At 36.8% G+C, this 13382-nt stretch overlaps 1 protein-coding gene across 5 annotated transcripts; it reads right to left on the reverse strand.

The window, feature by feature from the left end:
• Window positions 1-1371: 1371 nt before the first annotated feature.
• LOC147401602 (Tetratricopeptide repeat (TPR)-like superfamily protein) lies at window positions 1372-5807 on the reverse strand. Of its 5 annotated transcripts, none has more exons than XR_015178564.1 (3): window positions 3306-5807; window positions 1698-2261; window positions 1372-1463 (listed from the first exon to the last, which is right to left on the reverse strand). XR_015178564.1 is itself a non-coding variant. In XM_086442929.1 (3 exons), the coding sequence occupies exons 2-3, from the start codon at window positions 4603-4605 to the stop codon at window positions 1792-1794; spliced, it is 1770 nt and encodes a 589-aa protein (XP_086299055.1). In that variant the 5' UTR covers window positions 4606-4634; window positions 5453-5807; the 3' UTR covers window positions 1603-1791. The 5 variants fall into 5 exon arrangements, 4 of the variants coding, with proteins under 4 accessions (XP_086299055.1, XP_086299053.1, XP_086299052.1 ...); XM_086442929.1 differs by lacking the exon at window positions 1372-1463 and having other exon boundaries at window positions 1603-2261; window positions 3306-4634; window positions 5453-5807; XM_086442927.1 differs by lacking the exon at window positions 1372-1463 and having other exon boundaries at window positions 1603-2261; window positions 3306-4634; window positions 5124-5807.
• Between the last annotated feature and the right edge of the window lie 7575 nt (window positions 5808-13382).

The raw sequence follows: 13382 nt of genomic DNA on the forward strand, positions 1-13382 counted from the left end.
TATGTAACAATCACAGGCTTACAGAATTTCTTGAGCTTGTGAAAATTAACCTCAGACAAAGATGGAAAACAGATAAGTTTGGATAGGGAATCCCCTGGTGAGCTTGTAATATGTTCTTTATGGTGACATCTCACTCGACTCTCTGCCTTGCGGCTTTGAAGTGCTTTGCCTTCACCTACCAAAAGAAAACAATACAGAAAAGACATCTGAAGTTTAGGAAGGTATAAAGGTTTCGTGGGTGGCATCCTTTAACCTTTGTTAGGAAATTTGGCATCCACCTGATAAGGAAACCGTATGGTGTGACCCCAACCCTTCAATCCCAAATGCACATACACGCACAGTTCTCTTGTTGCCCTCTGAATATTAACCTTTAAGATACAAAATTTAAAAATAAAGAGGTTTTCTAGAGTCCAGATTTAGCTGAACCTCATCTCTGCCAGCAACTTTTTTTTTTTTTTTTTTTTTTCTGGTTGTATTGTATGGAGGTTGCCATAGCCAATCCATCTAGATCTGATTAACAACCCTCTGTATTTACCACTACAAGAATTTCCCTTCCCCTTACAAGTTGCACTTGCAGCCAATGATTTTTATTGTAAAATTTGTGTAGTGGAGCATCCTCTCCAGTGGATTATGGTATGTTATTACCAAAGCCATAAATAATCAAACAAGATCAATGAAAGCAGCATTTTAATTTCTTGTTCATCCATTAGTCGAGATGACCAGCAGAAGTAGTACAGGCTAAACGAGATCCCTAATACAATCAATCAGGATAAGCTACAAACCCAATCCCATCTACCCCATGAAGTCCTCAAAGAAAATGCCTTTAAATTCATCAAAGGCTTTACACCAATAGAATAAGAAATCTTGACTGACACAATAGTTGAGTAACTCATCATCTAATTCAATATTTTCACTGGAATGTAAATATGCCTGATAACCCACATAAATAAACTTTTGAGCTAACATTAAAGCGGAACAGGTCATTTCATCATACACCAAAACCAGATTCAAAGCTTCAGTGCTTCAATGTTTCACCAATGCATCCATCAAATAGAATTCTGTTATTGAAAAAATAAAACAGACTTGAAACCAACTTTTTTTTGGGGGTCGGACAAGAACAACTGGTTGCTAATGACCTCTTAGTAGGATGATCTGAGGGAAGGTCAGTGGTTCAATACCATTCGATCTCACAGGGTCCCAGCCACTATGTACTGTCTTTCCAGTCAACCAAGTTGTTTGGCCTAAAAAAAAAAGCACCTAATATCTAGACAATGGACACCATAAATTGCGTCATTAATCATTAGATAAGAAGAATTAAAATATTTTGAGATAGATTCTGCTATCGTAAATAAGAGATACATAGGTCACCCTGCGACTCTATTAGAGTGTTTCTTTCCCTGATGATGCCTTTAATCCATCAACCCAGTGTAAGGAAAGGGGAATTTGACTTCTTACGTAAGGATCTGCAGATTACCAAAAATAAAACAGTGCTAAGTTGGTTCTACAATCCTTCTGAAAAAAGAATGCCCATCTCAACTCAAATAGAACCATTCAAGACACTTCTATATATGTATATATAAAGCTAATACATGTGGATTTAAATAAACAATTAAAACTGTTATTAGATATAAAACACATGCAAAACTGCCAAAACCTGCATTACACCTTGACAAGTAGAAGATTGTCTAGTAACTCACATGGTTAATTTAACATCATCACGAGTCAGTGTGACCAAATGACTGCTATACACATAGTAGATTTTCCTTGTACATCTTAGCAAAAGAAGTCCTTCTAATGGTTTAGATTCAACTGCTTTATAGAGTTGAGAACTTCCTTTGTGATCAGGCCTCTCTCCACAGCTTGATCCCAAAATAGAACTAGAATGCTACTTTCATTGGCATTAGAAGCACTGAAGGATCTGTATATCCTAAGTGTTATCCTCAGGTTCCTCCTAGCCATGTCATTGAACATCTCTGAAGCCATGATTGGCTTCCCAGACTTCAAATAAGAATATGCCATATTGGTGTACACTACAGCATCACCCATTATACCCTTCCCTTGCATAAGATTGAATATCTTTTGAGCATAATCAATCTTTTCCCTCTTACAAAACCTACGTATTAGTGCCCTATAAATCGAAATATCTACACAGAGACCCTTTTTCATGAGCTCTTCGGGGAGTACAAAAACTGCTTCTTCGTTTTCCTGGTTGCAGTAACCATCTATAAGCCAAGAATAGGTGCTATAACTTGGAGAAAATCCTGTAATCAATTGGTTACAAGTTACAAGAATTAGTGGAAAAAAAAACCCTGGGAACCCCATAAGAGCAACTGAAAATAAAGAAGGTGAAAAGTACAGGCATCAAGCATCCAACAAAATATGGTTCAAGGTTTCATCCCATCTATTGGATTATCTTGGTAAATTCCAGTATCAGGGATGATTGAAACTAGATATTGGTTGTTACAACTTTGTCCCAATATTTCTTACTTTTTCTCACCAGTGTGTCAATTTGTTGTGTACCATCTTAGAGGCTTCTCAATTTTTTGACTGGCTGAGACGTACCTGAAGATTGAGACTCTAACCATGCATAAAAATCATAACCAAAAGTAGAAGTGTTTCTCTCATGTGTTGGGTAGTTAGATGAACTTCTTTGGCAAGGAAAATAAATTCATCCATCTGATATTTTGTTTTTGATATTATTTATACAAGGACTTTAAATCCTCTTTACCAGTTGAATTCTGAAGTCTGAACTTCCCTAGGTAAGCTCCTTAAGTGCCATATAACACACGTCAGTCCATTGAAAATTCAGGAAATTCAACTCTTTGGCTCTAAATTGATGAACATGTCCATAATTCATTGATTGAGGACTTAATTTAATGAAAATGGATCATATTGGAGGCCGGTAGATAGATGGACTTATCCAGTCTTTATACTATTTTGGGCATTTCCTTCCTCGCTGGTAAAAAGTGGTGAAAGTAGGTCATACTTGTATAAAAGGTGTTCACTTCCACAATTAATATTGTATATTATCAACTCACACATACACACAAAAGATGGGCTTGACAGGTTCCATACATTGGGGATGGACACCCAAGTTATAGTGACTAGTTATCTATACAATATCCTATAACTTATTAGATAATAAAATCCATATACAGAAAACATTGTGTCTTAGCTTAAATCTGTAAAGATGTGGTCTCATGTTAAAGTTGAATCTGAAATTTAAAAATTCAAGAAGTTTATTTTCTTCATCACTAACTTCTACATCTATATTCAGAGTTCTAATCCAACAGAGCTAAATATACCTGCATCAAGCATGTCAAATAGGAGCTCTTTAGCCTTGTCCATCTCCCGAGCCTTGCAGAACCCATGAATCAGAGCCTTGTAGGTATACACATCTTTGGTCAGTCCACCCTCCAACATCTTATTCCTAACTGTCCATGCAGAACCCATATCTCCTATCTTGCAATAAGCATTGATCAAGGTGTTGCAGGTGATATTGTCTGGTTCAATCTTCTTCTCACTCATTTCATTCAAGAGTTTATTTGCTGCCCGCATATTGCCTTCTTCACACAGCTTACGGAGGATTGAATTATAAGTAACAATCCCAGAATGCAACCCCTTTGCCTCCATGTCCTCATGCAACCTTAAAGCTTCCTTGAGATCATTAACTCTACAGTATCCATCAATCAGCGTAGTGTATGTAACCTGGTTGGATATCACACCCTTAATTTCCCTAAAAAGCCTTGAAGCTTCTCTCATTCTACCTTCTCTACAAAATCCATGAATAAGGGAGTTATATGTTACAATATCGGGAATTATTCCTTCTCTTTCCATTCTCTCTTGAATAGCCAAAGCTTCATAATGCATACCCCTCTTGCAAAAGAGCGAGATTAATGTGTTGTAAGAGAAAAGATCGGGGAAAATTCCCTTTGATTCCATCTCATTCAACAATTTCTCTGCCTTCTCCACGTCTCCTGACTTGCAACAAGCATGAATCAAGACATTATAGATGTATAGATTTGGGACAACTCCAATTCGAAGCATCTTTTTGTAAATTCTCCAGGCCGCATCAGTGAGTCTAGCCTTCACTAGAGCATTCAAGAGTGCACTACAGGCATGCAGATGAGGCCTGAACTTGTTAATCTTCATTTGGTCAAAGACTTGAATTGCATCTTGAATCATCTTCGACTGGGCATAGAAGATCACAAGCCAACTTAGAATTTGCGAATTTGAATGAGGGTCATTGTGGCTGCTTATTAGTGCACTTAAAACTGAAGGCGATGAAAGGAAATCCTTAAAAATGATTCTTTCAAGCAAGTTCTGTGCAATTTTGAACTGTTTTTGCTCAGTGAGAATATGAATCATAGTCCAATAAGGTTGCAAGGAATGCTTGTAATGAGGGATGGATTCTGCCCATTTGAAGAAAGACCATGAAAGAGAGCCATCTATCGAGAGCTGTAGCAAAATCAAGTTCATGGTTGTCGGTGTGAATCTAGAACCGATCTGTGTCTTAGAGAGATCACTCCAATTTCCCTTCAATACTATCGTACACACGCTTCGAACAAATTGAACCTCTTTATTTTGGTAAATTAAACTAGCCATGAGAACAGGAAGCCTCTAACCTCTAAAAACTACTAAATCCACAGAAAAAAAAAATATGAATGTCAACTTTATTGTAGTATAGAATAAACAAGAACAAACCGAATTCCATCATCCATCATATTAAAAATGACAGGAAACCAAAACGGAACAAAAGATGAAGATGCAGCAGATGAGACAGGTTTACTTTCTTCCACGCTGCGCCGAGGTGGCAGTGTGCAAAGAACCACGGATTTTTCCTTGACATGCAAGACAAAAAAAAATCTATGGTCTATTCCACACTGCCACATCAGCGCAGTCTGCCAAGCATTCGAGAGACAATGTTGGGAGACAAAATTGTCCTATACAGCTTAAAAGTTTCGGATTGAGCAGATTTTTTGGGAGGATGATCTACTCACCATATATATCATACTCACAAAAAAATCAGCCCATTCCGAAACTCCTAACTCATATAGGAAAAAGGCGTTGGCTCCATGTTCTCTCGCTAAAGATTACAAAGAAACACAAATAAAGAAGCTTACATAGTCGGTGTATTTAATGGTATGATCTTGAAATGAACAGTCTTGATTACTCAATTTAGAGCAGAAAAAACTGCAATTAAAGTGAGGAAAGGATCCTAATTTAAGCAAAAGAGATAAGAAATATCTATGTGGTATCCTCATTTTTTGCGCTAGAATTCAAAGCTTTGGTATAAGCAAATACGTTAGGCCTAATATGTGAATATGATCTCATCAAATTGTACAATCTCGAAGCTCTATCAGGAAAATTTTATACTAGGCATTTTATCAAACAATTTGGAAGCATTGGAATTTCACACAGAGATTATTAATGAAAGATTTAAGGTGCTTACAATACAGACAGATGTAGAAGAAGTTTCAGTTGAAGAATTTGGTGATCATTGAGAGTGTTTATGGTTGTTTAAAGACAAAAGATTCTCAAGTCTGGTCGCAGGTTCGAATAAGCTGAACATCATAATTAATAAATATTTATTATGTAGACATTGAGAAATTGTAAGGGTATATCGGACGGCTATAAAAGGAATGTGGTCCATCCCTTGGTGAATCTACACATAAAAAATCAGTTTGATCGGTGATGTGCTTCTATTGATAATAGCATTGTCTTAAAGAATGATTTCTAGTAGCTAGATTTGAACTCTTTTTCAACAGCTTAAATCTAGTGGATACAAGTTCTCAAACACTATGATTTTTGGTATGTAGGTTCAAGGGATGGACCCCATATACATATAGTCAGTGGGTCCTCAAAAATGCCATGTGGTATAAAAATGGGTGCCACCTAACCTTGGTTAGGAGCGGGACACCGTTTCCGATTCTGCAATCCCTACTCTTCAAATTTTTGGTCAAAGCACATCTCTAGGTGACGCGTGATCCCAAGTTTTGAACTGATGAGTTGTGATAATCTGAACCCCCCTCTGACATACACAAGAAACTTGTGTCTCGGAATCATATATCATTTGTCTTGGGATACACAAGAAAAGGATTTATGGTTCTACATATCCGAGGCAAATTTATACAATTTTGTGATGTATATAAGAGGGGGGAGTCAAACAATCATTCGTGTATTTTTAGGAAAATTACTTATAAGACCCTCGCGAAGGGACTTTTTTCTAAATAGTCTCTAATTTTTCAATGCCACATTATTAGCAAACTCACCACTTTTTTATTTACCATCGAGTTCACCACTTTTATTTATTGTCGAACTCAACGCTTTTTATTTATTGTCAGTTCACAATTTTTACTATCAAACTTGACACTAGTAACACCCACCCATTTTCAATTTTCAAGTTTGTAGAAGATGGATAAGGTGTTTCTACATTAGGGTTTTCTTTCCCTTAAATAACACTAGGCGTAGTTTCCCTTGTGACAGGTGTCATTCTTGGGCATGGCCATCTCACCAAATGAGGCATTCCATGTGAATGCCACCGCTCTGCCACGTCATCCGAAAGGGTGGAGTCACGTTGGCACTCCAAACCATTAGGATTCTCTATCGTTCGTTACTTTATTCTTCTTTTTGGCTCTTTTGTCCTGTCATAACAAGAAGACATCTCTCTTGTTCCCTAGACTAACGACGTCTCTTGTGGCAACGTAACAACCTTCACGTGCACTTGTCCCCATAATCTCACGTGCTCTCGTGGCTTCCAATCACACAATCCTGAGGACCTCAAGGCGTTGATTAACCGATACATGTCCGATCTTCGTTAGATGCATGACACGTGTCTTTAAGTATTTTTTACGCCCTCAATCAAGTTTTTTTTCAACTAAAATACATGGAAAGTTTGACTAAAAACTTGAGATAACGACTTGTTTAGATTATTTCAACTCAAAACAACTATTCTTGATCGATTTTCATCCAAAAACTACGAACAAAATGTGGAAAAATCCTAATTTTTACATACATTTTCAAAAAGTTTGAAAAACCCCTTGAAAATGGCTTTTCTTCCTTCTTAAATCCTTTCTGACAAAATAAAGTCTCCAAAACTCGATTGAGATGTCAAAAATTCATTTTTTTATGAAAACAATGCGTTGAATGATTAGGGCATCAATCGTAAGAAATGTGGGAGATGAGGTCCAGGGACTATTAAGAGATTGCCCAAAACTTAGGGTCTATCTAGTAAAAAATCCTTTCGCAAGGGTCCTTTAAGTAATTTTTTTCTTTTTGTAAGGGAAGATATTGGAGATACCCCTTTATATTGTCAAATGGATGACATATGCACTTTTGACCTTGGTTGTCTCTTATAGACATAAAAAATAAGTGCAATGCCCTCATCATCATTGTCACCATCAGGATCGTTAACATCATGATGACTAGTTTTGATATATAAAAAAATAATATTAATAATAATAAAGATTTTTAGGTTATTTTTCATAAGTCTATAAGAGTAGACTGAGGTTAAGGGACATGTACCCATTTAAAGTGCTCTGTCCATTTCAAGGTTTTTTGCTAAAGGAAATGGATCTTTTTGTTGGATTGAAATAAGGATTTCTTTCTAAATACCTCCTAACTTTTGAGGGTAACTTCGTAACACAGCTAGTAAAAACTTTTTCTCTCTCAATGCTCTCATCACCTTAACAAAAATTTTAAATACCCAAAAGTACTTCTTTTAACATACTTGAGTTTTTTCAACTATGATTGTGATCTATTTACACTGGAAAATGATGAACAAAATAAGATATGGTAATAATTTCAAAGATTTATATATAATTATTGTGGAGTAATAAATTATCTAGCCTCCAGGATAACGACATGTGTTAGTGGAAGATGAGAGGTTCCACAAGGGACAATATTCTAACTTATTCATTGATATCGCTCGGGTGGTACACTGAGGATCAGGCTCGGATGGAGGTCGGGGAAACAGAGTTCCATGAGTGAAAAGAGTTCTAATACCTTAATTCTCAAGATTTGAGCGATATAATTTAGGAAGGACTCTTAGATAACGATCTTGTACTATTCTCATCCCAAAATAGAAGAAGATAAGAAAGGAAAATATATAGAAAAATAGATATTTCCCTATAAGTAAAGGAGGAGCTCCACATTAAAAGGTACGCAATTCCATCTCAGAAATTCCCTAAAATAGTTTTATTTTTCTGACTTTGGCATAGGAGGCTCTGTGGAATAGGGAATAAGGAAGATCTCAAGGAATTATAGATTGTGTGATTTGGAAGTTGGGAATCTTGAGGTGATCACAAAAATCACCTTTACAATTGACATCATCTTTGGGATAGAATAAAGAACATGACATATACATGGCTAACACGAGGAACAATAGCTAGAGGAAGCAATTGAGGTTGTAGTAGAAAGGGTAGCAGAGGTTACAACAAGAGACCTTGCCCTTGCAACCCAAAACATATAGGGAGATCAGAACTATATGAAGAGTGTACAACATTTGCTAGTGCAGATGAGGGTAAAACTACAACAAAATATAAAATGATAATCAGAGAGCAAATCTGAGCCCTAAGAAGGGAGAATAAACAATTGCGACAACAAAGGGCCAAGGACCAAAAAATAGAGGAGGCAATAACGATGATGTTGGGCATCAAACTAGGAATCACGACCCATAAATCCAAGTTGAAGGAGATCGGATCAATAACAAACAAAATATGCCACCCAACCCATTGACTCCAGGGGCGGTGGAAAATCTATTGAGGCGAATAAAGGATGTTACTATCAGAGGAGGATCAGTCGATCGAGTTGCAAGATCAGTCATGAGAGATCTAAAAATGTCATAGTTCACGAAAGTGATTCAAGATTTTGAGCTACCAAGGAAGTTCTATATGCCTAAGTTCAACTCTTTTGATGGAACTAAAGACCTTGTAGAACATGTCGTACATTATAAGAACCTAATGATCTTGTACTAGGGGAATGACGTACTGACGTGCAAGATGTTCCCATCCACTTTGTGGTCGGGAGCCATCACATGGTTCCAAGTCTTACCGGTAGGTTTGGTTGAGAACTTCCAACAACTAGAAGAGCTCTTTGTAGCTTAGTACATTCACAACAGATGCAGGAAGGTCAAAACCAATGTATTGTTTTATTTGAGATAAGAAGAAAGGTAGAGCATTCGTGTTTTCACAGCTCAGTTTTGCACCCATCAACTATTAGTAGAAAACCTTGATATCGACATGGTAATTGAAGCCTATGTCAATGAAGTTATACCAAGCATAAGGCTACACGAGGAGTTGATAACCAAGCCTCCAAAAATGTTGGAGTATCTGTTCGTAATAACTAAGAAATACATCATCCTAGAGGAAACCCTAAAAAGTAGAACCTGGGAAATAACACCAATAGTGAATACAACACACTGACCAAAACAGAGATCAGTGGTAGAAGAAAATAGGAAGAGAAGGGGTCGGGTAAGAAAAGGATGACTAATCAGGTCACCAACTAAAGCTTGTAACAACAGTAGTAGAGCAAAAAGTAGAAAAGGAATTTTGCTTTGAAGGATCATGAACTAACCTTGATCCTTTTAGATATGGCCCAAGGGGTTGGAGGCTCCTTTACTCAAGGAGCCTTACCGAAGGAAAATGTCTTCACCTTAAGGATTTCGATGGGAGTTTCGGCATTATCTGACCCCAAGATAGCTTGAAGCCTTATGAAGGGGAGCTTTTTCCCTTTTGATAATAAGGTGGCCCCAACTACCTATAGAACTATCAAGTATCCTTGTTGATGAGCTTTACGATCACTTGGCCCAGGTATGTTCAACCATTTCTCATTTTTCTTTGTCCTACTTTCTTTCTGTGCCTTCCTTTTACTTATTTACTCATTTATTTTTGGCTTAATGGTGGAACACGACATCTTTGCCCTAGATCGAGGGAGGACAAATGTCATCCATAGCTTGCCCTCATTACATTCCTCCCTAGAGTCTAAGGACAAAGAAGTCACTGAACTTAAGGGTCAGGTGGATAGCCTCCAAGGCCAGCTTCACATAATAAGGATCAGCAAGCTTAGACGATATGGGCTTTTGAAGGTCGGATAAAAAGGTTAATCGAGGAAAATAAGGCCCTCACTGAGGAGAATGAGGATGCATAAAAGAAAGTTCTAGAGAAGCAGAAGGCTGACTTTTAGCGTCAACTCGATCACAATGCCAAAGAGTAAGAGGATGCTCTAGAAGAATAGAGGGCTCTAACTATTGAACTCGAGACCGCAATTGCTGAGTTTAGGGAGAAGAAGTAGGTTGCTCCAGTCCTATCTTAAGAGAACGCTCCTAACATTGGTGTTGTCATCCTTCCTATCTCCTCAACTTCAACTGTTCCCAACTCTACTTTTCCTTCTTTTGATCTCCTTCCTTGTGACCCTATTATTGTAACTTCTCTCAAGGAAATCGCTTTGCCTACCAAACCAAAAAAGGTCTAGGCCTATGTAACTTTCATTTTTGTTTTATTAATGAAATATTTTTTTTCCTTTTAACTTTTGTTAAGTATTTCACATTTTTGAACTATAATACTTAGACGGTTTTAGTTTCATTTCCTTGTGCTCTTCTGAACCTTGTCACATAGGTCAAAGACCCTACCCTATTATGTAATGGTCAACTACCTTGGTGAGCCGACCTTTTTACTTAAGAATGATTTCAAAATTTATTCACCTCACTGAATGAAGTTTGGTTCCCTCTGTGAATTGATCTTGTTACTTAGAAAAATATAACATTTTTACTCACTTTATCGATTGGGGATTGATTATCTTACAAATCGACCCTTTTGACTTAGAAAATGTCACCATTTCATTCACCACACTGGATGAAGTTCGATTCTTTCATGAATTGACCTTTTTACCGTAGATATTATTGTTTTACTCACCTCATAGAGTAAAGCTCCATTTCCTCACAAACGGACCTTTTTGCCTTCAATAATTTTTACTTCACTCACCTCATAGAGTGAAGCTCGGTTCCCTTATGAACCAACCTTTTTGTCTTAGACAATTTTTTTATTCCACTCACCTCATAGAGTGAAACTTGATTCCTTTACAAATCAACCCTTGCTTTACTTACCTCATAAAGTGAAACTCGATTCCCTAACAAACCGACCTTTTAGCCTTAGATAATTTTTGCTTCTCTCACCTCATAGAGTGAAGTTTTGTTCCGTCACAAACTGACCAATTTGCCTTACATAAATTTTTGGTCCACGGGAAATTATTTGCAAATGCAGAACGTTACTTAGTAATAATCGTTTTATTAAAATGATATATAAAAAAATCGGGGGCTCTCCCCTTGGAATCCTTATAAACAAAAACTCAACTAACTTTTACCGAACAAGAAAGCAAAATCCTATTGACAAACTAATAACCTCGTATTGAAAGTACCTTTTCAAGTTGAAGGCTTTTTAAGGTGATTCGATTGAATCCCCAACCATTATTTTCAAATGATATGTCCATACCTTACCGAACTTATCTATAACATAAGGTCCTTCCGAGTTTTCTCTGTGCTTTCCATTATTCGGAGCTTGTGTGTTCTGGAAGACCTTCCTTAGAACTAAGTCTCTAGGTTTGAATACCATTTTATGTATTTTCTGATCATAGGACCTCTTTAGCTCTTGATGATACCCCTTGAGCCTCTTCATTACCCTCTCCCTTGTTTCATCCATTCAATCAAGGTTTCGAGCAACTATCCGTTGGGTGATCTTCTACCTTATGGTACTCAGAGTATGGTTTCCTTGGTAAATTGATTCTCATATGACTTTCAAGCCACTATCGATTTTTTCCATTTATTCTCACCCTGGGTTTTTTGGATGCCCTATTTAGGAACCACTTGGCTGAGTCATGGGTGTGGTTGCTCGTATACACCCCTTTCCAGGGGATGCGACACAAAGCTTGGATTGCTCTTGATGTACCTAAGGATTTCAGAACGGTGGTTGTCTCCCGATTTGGAAGCTAGTTTGGGTGGGGACAGGAGGTGGAGAAGGGTCGTTTGGGAACAGAACGGTGATGGTTGTAGGGGTATGCTAGGTAAAGCTAGCATGGCACTTCCTAGGGTCGGGCTTGCGGGTGACAAGTTGGGAAGATATCTCTTCTATTTTTCTTGGTATCGAAAAATGACCCAAGATCCAAATAAGAAGAGGTGGTGGAAGAGAGAAGGTTTGTAATGTCATAAAAATTTATTACTATAGACACCCCAGTTTTGCACCTGCTTGATTTGACAATCCGTCGCCCGATTATTATGGATTTCTAATAATAAGAGTAGAATATGGGAAGAACTCGAAAGCTTATGAGAGTCCCTCTCCCAATTTTCTTTAATTCCTTCTTACTCTTCGTGATTTTATCTCTCTTACTTGGCACACTCGACATAGAAATTGTATATGCTTAGGATTTTTCCACTTTATATTCGATTTAGCAAATACGTAGGCTTAGGTTCATCACACATTTTGATGACCTAGATACCTTATAACGTTAAGATAATGGGACCTTGAGACTTAAAAATAATTACATTAAAAACAGAAGAAGACTTTCATCGAAATTTACACAAATTGATAAAATGACGAAAATGCCCCCAATGATTAATCCACATTTAGAAAACTCATTTTACTAGGAAACTGCCGCTGGAACATGGAACACACCTAGAAATCCTAATTCTTAGGAAAAATAAAATTTTCACATGAAATGACGAATTTTCACATAAACTGACAAGATTTTTTACATAGTATGACGATTTACATAATGTGGAATGACACCAATCAACCACATAAAATGATGATTTTTATTTCATAAAATGACACCAATTGATCATGATGAGAAAATAAAATTGTAATTGTAATTGTAATTTTAAATCAAAGAATTGAATGTTTGGCTTTTGTCGATAAGAACGTAAAATTTTACTAATTACACCCAACTTCAAAGTGAAAGGTAAAATTAAACTAAGGTGGGGTGTCAATAGTATTTTAGACTAAATTGACTAATCAACCTATCAAAATTCAAAACCGACCAATCAATCAATTTAATCTATGATCCACCTCATGAATTTTAATCAATCAACAAAAAATTAGTTCAATCAATGAACTAAATCCAACCTAAAATCATCACCCAATCTATTCTAAAATTTTTTAACCAATCGATTTAATCATCAAACTAACTAATGAATCAATTTCGAGGCAATCAAGCGACCGTTAAAATTATGAGAAGCATGGGATTGCCCCTCCCCTCTTTCTACATATACCCACGTGACATTACAAAAAATAAAAATAAAATTGATAGGATGAGTAATGGGAGAGTTACCCAACAAAAAATACTATGCCAAACAAATAGTTTCCTAATATGGGGAAAAATATTCTAGTACGTTT

The sequence above is a fragment of the Akebia trifoliata genome, chromosome 5, assembly GCF_017979445.1.
Source record: "Akebia trifoliata isolate Shusen 1 chromosome 5, ASM1797944v1, whole genome shotgun sequence".
Lineage (NCBI taxonomy): Eukaryota > Viridiplantae > Streptophyta > Magnoliopsida > Ranunculales > Lardizabalaceae > Akebia > Akebia trifoliata.